The sequence below is a fragment of the Pollicipes pollicipes genome, unplaced genomic scaffold (assembly GCF_011947565.3).
Source record: "Pollicipes pollicipes isolate AB1234 unplaced genomic scaffold, Ppol_2.1 Scaffold_4740;HRSCAF=5597_pilon_pilon_pilon, whole genome shotgun sequence".
NCBI classification, from domain to species: Eukaryota; Metazoa; Arthropoda; class Thecostraca; order Pollicipedomorpha; family Pollicipedidae; genus Pollicipes; species Pollicipes pollicipes.
The window spans coordinates 15,922,993-15,930,497 of record NW_023596545.1 but is presented as its reverse complement, the minus strand read 5'-3'; the positions used below and the strand labels follow the sequence as shown (position 1 = coordinate 15,930,497).

Genomic DNA, 7,505 nt, shown 5'->3' with positions numbered 1-7,505 from the left:
GAGCTACCTGTGTTAGCTGATTAGAGATGACTAGCACTAGGTCAGCTGATCAAGAGATGGCCAGCACTGGGTGAGCTGATTCTGCAGAAAGACTGCGGTAGGTGGCAGCCCACGCGCCTTGGAACGTCTCTCTGTGCGGATAGAAACATTTCGAGACGAATGTTGACAACATTGGATTTTTACCAACTTGGTGTATCTGTATGTTCTATGATTAAATTATATAATGCAACTCTATGACACCGAGTTTTTACGCACAATGTTTTTGGATAGTTCTTTGAAATCTCTCTGGAAATGGCACCGAATGCAAGACGTGAACATCGATCACGTATCTCCACGTTGGGAACCAATATTCCATCTGTAAGAGCTTCCGACCTTCCAAAAGGAACGTTTTTTAAACTGGAAATACCTTGCTCCGAGAACCAGCACCGCGTGCAGTGTGTCTTCCAGCGCCTGTAAGATAGGTTTCGTGAATGTCTTAAATGAGTAATGTGAAAAACGGGCCGATCGGCAATCCATTCTACGCATCATCATTATGGGAAACTCATTGGGATGCCCGGCTCTGTTCATTTGGTCTTTTTTGTCGCATCATGCAAAACAAAAACAGGATTTCGGAGCAAGCCGAGATGATCGAAACGTTACCATCAAGAGCTATGTTTGCGATGGACTATCAAACCCTACCCTACCAGATCCGGTCGGGCTTCTCTCCTGTGTGGAGTCTGTTCATCAGTGGGCCGTTCATCGTACACATGACACTGAGGCTGGGCCGGTGTGACCTGCACGAGCTTGTGTCACCTGTCGCTTCGCAGGCTGACCCCAGCCGCTGTTTCAAGGTCGCGGTCGGATGCCCGGCGGAGCAGCGTGCTCCGGGCGTCCGGGGCCGGCGGTGGCGGCGGCAGCGGCGGTGGCGGCCGGCGCTGCTCAGTGCGTCGTGCGAGGCTGAGGAGGCGGCAGCACACGCTGCGTTAGAGGCAGCGCGGCGTGCTCGTGTCAGTGGGCGCGTTCCGGTGCTGGACTGGGCACTGCCGCCAGCTCTCATCACAGGCAGCGCCACCGCCACCATGGAGAAACTCACACCACAACAGCGCAGCAAGTTTAACGAGGTGAGGGAGAGAGGACGAGGGCGTCTGGGTCCGTTAGGCGCCGCCGGAACGCTGACGGGCAGCGCGCAGCGCTCCGCCCGGACTCTAACGGTGCCTCCGGACCACGGCGGCGGTAGCCAGCTAGCCAGCCAGCCAGCCAGCCAGCCAGCCAGCCAGCCAGCCAGCCAGCCAGCGGCAGCCCTCTGGGATCAGAGCGCCGTTGATCTCGGCAGCCGGCGCGCTGTCGCCGGCCACAGCCGACCGAGAAAGTAGCGGCGCGAACGGTGAACCGCTCGAAAGTTTCCGCCTTCTGGGCATTGGTGGTGGAGTGGTGCGCCACTCAGGTGCGTGCCGGCGCGAACCTGCACCTTATTTCGGGAGGAGTCATAATCGAATCATGGCTAGAGCTGCGTTCTAATGGATGAACGGAAAACGTTCCTTTCCAGGTTTCCTTGAGCCAGGCGCTAAGGTCAGCGAGACATGTTGGCTTGGGCCATTACAGTTCGCTACGCAACATGTATTGCACAAGACCATGATTTGCAACAACTTCATTCGGCGCTTCGTCGGCTGCGTTCCGACTTCATTCAGAAAACTTCATCGCGTCAAACTGTCAATCAATATAATTTTTGTAATAGTCACGTTAAAAAGATATTCGCCTATGGCTGCACAGCATCTGCACCACGGCTTTTGCCGCCGTTCCACAACAAACGGCGGGGCCCGTAGCGTAGCGGTTATCGCGTCTGCGTTAACCGCTGTGCGTCTGGGGTTCGACTCCCAGCGGTGTCCGCCCTTCCTGCCAGGACGAGTAACACGCTACTTCACAAAGCCTCAGCAGCAGAGTGCAGTCGTAAAACTCCAATGTCGGCTTCAGCAAACTGCGAAAAAGACCATTTGAATCATTATTACTCGACCATTAACTAAGCCTGCCGTAGAAAGAATTTGACTAAATTCAGAACTTCATCTGCCGCATTACGCTTACGAGCTCTCGGGAGTGATAGGCATTACATGGTTTTTGATTCGCATCATTTTTCGACCACTCTGAACGTCACCTGCTCTAATAATAAAAAGAACGATGGTGATAAGAATAGTTAACTGCGCACCACCAGGCTGGTGCACATCTTTGCACATACAGTCATAAAAGCACAAAACACACTCGGGGCAAGGCAGCAGGCAAAGCACCCAGTGTTTGCTGGACAGGTCAAAGAACCTTATCCAGGGTCATTACCTCATTCACCCATTTGATGGCGATAACGGACAAACCGACCCGGATGGGCGGTAAAGACGTTACGAACATCTGACCTGCTGACTGCCAGGGGGTCCAGTGTCATGAGACCGTACACATGTCGGATATGCTCACGTGTCCTGACAACGATGCCACTAAGCCCCACTTCGCTATGCTGTTTGCCTTCCACTGTTGTGTTTTGAGCGCGGTCAGTCAACGCATACCGTCATGCCCACTTAATTGGTGCACCGAAGTGTGCAGTGCCAGCCTCCCGGTCTGCAGTGTTGGAAGACATGCCAGCCCACTGTTGGATGAGATGGCTCTGTGATCTGGGTACTCACTAAGCAGAGTTCGTTGTGAAGACAAATCGAACGAGCGTTGTGCACACGAGCGCTGCAATTTCATCAAAGGCGAATCTCACAGGCGCTGCGTGTGATGTGATCCCACGTGCGTGTCACCCGTGGGCTAGCGAGTCTAGCGCTCTGCCCACGGGGATAAAGAACGCATTGTTTTATGCCCGCCGGGTACTGGAGCCTGCTGTCTAATGCCAACCTTTCATAGTTCCTGACCGATCACATCCTTTCCGGCGCTGTAGTTGTGGAGTGAGGGGGGGGGGGGGAGGGCCGGAAGCTTCTTTAGCCCTTGCAAAAACGCATCCGTACTCTCACCAGATCAAGCGGAAACAGTTAACGCGCTTTCATGTTAGACACCGACTATTCCATGTATTCCTAGACCGTTGCCATATTATTCTGGGAATACATTTAATACGCATTGCCTCCCCCACCTCATGAAAACAGTTCAATATATATATATATATATATATATATATATATATATATATATATATATATATATATATTGAATATATGTTTCACATTGAAGATATTGAAGTAAAAATCATATATGATCCAATAAACTCGGCAAAAGATTGCCATGTTGAACAAATATACTCCTCGACATGATGTTCTTTGATGACGTCATCATATCTTGCACGACACTGTTTTAAAGGCAATTGACAGCCGTTATGTCTGGAAATCGTGCTTACGAACGCCAGACATGAACGACTCGACAATGATATTGTTTGCCCTTGATCGCAACATGGCTAGTGAAATGACGGAATTTCAGTGACGTTCTGATGACGTCATGGATGCTTAGGTGATCTTGAAATAGTCACCCCGAGATAATCAGCACATCTTCGCCGACGTGTAGCTCGGAAATGAGAGGGTTTTAGGTCTAAAGGAGAGCAAGACCGTGAAATGCGCCAAATTATCTCCGAAACGGCTATTTTAGTTAAAAAGCCCATGCAAGTTTAGTTAAAAACCTCACGCAAATGAGGGACACTCCCTTTAAGTTGCAACGTGAAGTAACTACATTGCAATATATATTTTATGTATGCATAACGGGTACCAATGTGATGAGTAAATAATTGAGCATACATTTTCAAAGTGTACATTGTAGAAGAAGCATTTATCCACAATGGGACCGACCACACTTGGTGGCCGGGCTCGAGATGTCGCCACTGCCATACACCCATATCATCAGTGGAGTTTTTCCTCTCCGTCTAGGGGCCACTTTCGTCATGACACGCCTGTAACGCTACTCGTTCTAGACCGAAAGTGCAAGCACCGGCGTCGTGGCTTGGCCCGTCGGGTATTGCGTGGCCCCTAACACGCACGGCACTTGTGGTCTGTTTCCACTGACCGGCCAGCCACGTGGAACGGGAACGTGAGTGCTGTGAGCGTGGAACGTGGGAATCGTAAGCGACGGTGGGGTTGGGGGAGGGCGGGTGTGGGGGTGAGGGAGCTCCCGGGAGCCTTATCACACCACTGCACTGCTGCAGACATCCATCAGTAAGGCAGCTTAAATGAAATGGTTTTCAGTGTCCTTTCGTTGCAATGTTTCAAGTTGTCAATCGGCATCTGGATTGTTCAAGAAATATGTGCGACAGCAATCTGTTTTGGCACATTTTTGTACTTTTCTAGCCTACAAAAAGCGTTGCTGAAGATCTGTTTGGGGTCGAAATGAAAGCCACCGAAGTGACCAGTCCCACCACTGTTTTATAGCATTTTCCCTCGCCAGTGCTTAGGCGGGATTGTAACACGGGCTTTATTAACTGCGACGTCACGAAATGAAGAAGAGACCCCAGGTTTCAGACAACGGTGCCGACAGCTAGTGTAAGTCGGCGCCGGCATTTCTGGAGTGCAGTCTTGGCTGACTCCAGAAATTAAAATGGAAAGAAACAGCAAAAAAGTATATATCCGATGAAAACTAGAATCTGACGACGGCCTCCTGACCAATGCATTCCCGACCTGGAAGATTGGCACCAAGACACAACCTGGCTCAGCGGACATACCATCCTGACTTAGTGGGCAGACCATCCCGGTGCCGACAAATGTCGCTGCTGATGATATGAGCTCGAACATTCTGAAGTGTCAGCATGGGGAGAAAAGGACTGGCAAGTCGTTGGACACTATCAAAACCCATGAAACTATGGTGAGCCCATAGTGAGCTACCCTGGGGGCTTCTCAGCAGCCTGCAACCTCAGCACTGCCATCGCACAACTTGCACTCAAGCAAGATGAGCCAAGCATGCTTGTACTGAACCTGGTTCCCCAAGCTTTGCAATGGTGACCATCATAAAAGACAAGGTCAAGGGGCAAAGATCTTTATCTCAAGAATCCCCCCTCGCATCGTATGTGGCATGCCTTCGAGTTCAAATGGATTCCAATTTCCTGTCAGGCAGAGCCACGCTGTGGCGATAAACAAAACGCAAGGCTAGCGCCTGTAGATTATTGGGCTTAACCTGACCGAACCAGTCTCCTCCGGCTCCACGACATTAGTGCTGGACAGCAAAAACTCCTACTGACAAGAGCGCTACGGTATGCTATTGCCAATCGTAGAGCACGACAGTAGTGCTACGCGACACAACCTGTGCAACAAAAATTTGTGCCCGTCATTACATTTACTGCAAAAACGTGCACAGTCATAACTTATACACGATATTGATTTTATTGCAAAGACCTATGCGCGCCATTGGTGCAACACGAAAAAGCATATGCTTAAAAAAGCAAACACTAGTGTACACACGCACACACACACACACCAACCCAATATGTGTATATGTGTATGTTCGTATGTATGTATGCATATATATACATATATATATATATATATATATATATATATATATATATATATATATATATAGCCACTAAGGCCGTATGTCACGGACTGGGAACTTTTAGCCTCATTTCTCCCGTCCAAGTACTCTTACGTGTTCGCTCCCTCCGGAATTTTGACGAGGCTTAACCTATGACTGGAAGTACTGACCGGTATGATTTGTGAGGCAAGCATGTATGCCTGTGTCTTGTATAAGTATGGCAGTGGAAGTGATGTCGCTTATAAGTACATAGATGGCTGCAGGCATCATGATGGGTACAAGCTTTTAAGCATAAGCTTTGTCGTGTAGCACTTATGCCAAGTACAGATACTCACAGTAGAAGTATGCATGTCGCAAATAATTGAAGACTATTTGAGCCTTGCTATAAAATCGCTTACAGTGTAAGTTTTACAGCGTAAGGTTTGTCGTGTAGTTCTCATGCTATGCATGAGTTTTTGCAGTGGAGGCAATGCCTCGTTTAGGTGAAAACTGTACGTGTTCTTGCAGAAGAAAATATGGCGTGTATACGTTTTTGAAAGTATATTTTATCGTGTAGCTCTCATGCAGTCTTTGCAGTAGATGCAACGTGGCGCATACCTCAAGCCTGCGGACGTGCCATAGCCGTAATCTTGCAGTAGATGTAACGTCTCGTATATCTCAAACCTGCAGACGTGCCATAGCCGTAATCCTGCAGTACATGTAACGTCGCGCATACCTCGAAGTCTGCAGACTTGCCACAGCCGTAATCATACCTCAAGTCTGCAGACGTGCCACAGCCGTAATCATACCTCAAGCCTACAGGCGTGCCATAGCCGTAATCTTGCAGTACATGTAACGTCGCGCATACCTCAAGTCTGCAGACTTGCCACAACCGTAATCATACCTCAAGCCTGCAGACGTGCCACAGCCGTAATCTTGCGTAGAATAATGTCGGAGCACTCCTGTCGGTAGGAGTTATTGCGTAGCACCAATGTCGTGAGACAGTCACTGCTTCACCTGCCCCCTGCAGGGAGTGCCGTAGCGGGATAGCGGACCGTACCATGACCTGTCCGCTTCCGGGAGTGCCCGAGCCTGACAGAGGACCGTACCATGACCTGTCCACTGCAGGGAGTGCCCGAGCCGGACAGAGGATCGTGCCATGACCTGTCCGTTGCGGAGAGCGCCTTAGCGGAATAGCGGACCGTACCATGACCTGTCCGCTTCCGGGAGTGCCCGAGCCGGACAGAGGACAGTACCACGACCTGTCCGCTGCAGGGAGTGCCCGAGTCGGACAGCGGATGGTACCATGACCTATCCGCTGCTGGGAATGCCCGAGTCGGCTGGATAGTTATCTCACTGACTGGTCAACTGCTCAAAGACTCTTCAGTACGACGGGGCGACCTATTTTGTGTCAGATACCGTAAGTAGGTTATCTGAGACTGGTGTGTATTTTCTACAGATTGCATGTTACATGTGTCGACCGTTACTTTGAAGTTTAGCGGTTGGGGTGTGGTATTTTTCAAATGTATTCGCTGTGTTGCTCGAGGAAATGTTCAGCGGCCTAAAAGTTCGTTCGACTGTGCCCCACCATTCAATGCAAGTACAGATTCAAACACCCACGATACAAGTCGGATCAATTTTGGATCGTAAGGCGAAATACAGTTGATGGTTCGTCTGCTGTATACATTTTCAACTGCCTGGACATTGCGGGGCATCTCAGCCAGTCCCGAATATTTGCGAAGCTTTACATGGTGAAAAATGTGAAGGGGGAATATTTGCGTACGCATTTGATGATCAATGCGTACCAAATGGCCTAGAACTAGCTGAGACATATTTTGCACCCTTGATACACGAATCAGTTTCACTTCATTGGGGTGGGTGCTAGTGGCACCAAATGCGTCTTCCTCAGGGCGGTGAAATCAGCGGCAACCACCTCCTAAGGTACGACATTAAAAGCGTACGTCTTTCTGAATGTCCTCTTTGCCTAAGCCAGTTACACAGCACGCACACCCACTCGGACCACCACTAAATTTGCGCATAAGACCCGTCAGTCCTTGCGCCGATGC

At 49.7% G+C, this 7,505-nt stretch overlaps 1 protein-coding gene across 1 annotated transcript in view; it reads left to right on the top strand.

Moving 5' to 3' along the window:
• The first annotated feature begins 935 nt into the window (after positions 1 to 935).
• The window catches only part of LOC119097980 (SEC14-like protein 2), a 33,990-nt gene continuing 27,420 nt past the window's right edge, over positions 936 to 7,505 (top strand). The window contains exon 1 of the mRNA XM_037220915.1: positions 936 to 1,100. Coding sequence (XP_037076810.1) covers positions 1,059 to 1,100 — 42 coding nt within the window. The 5' untranslated portion in view covers positions 936 to 1,058. The remainder of the gene's footprint in view (positions 1,101 to 7,505) is intronic.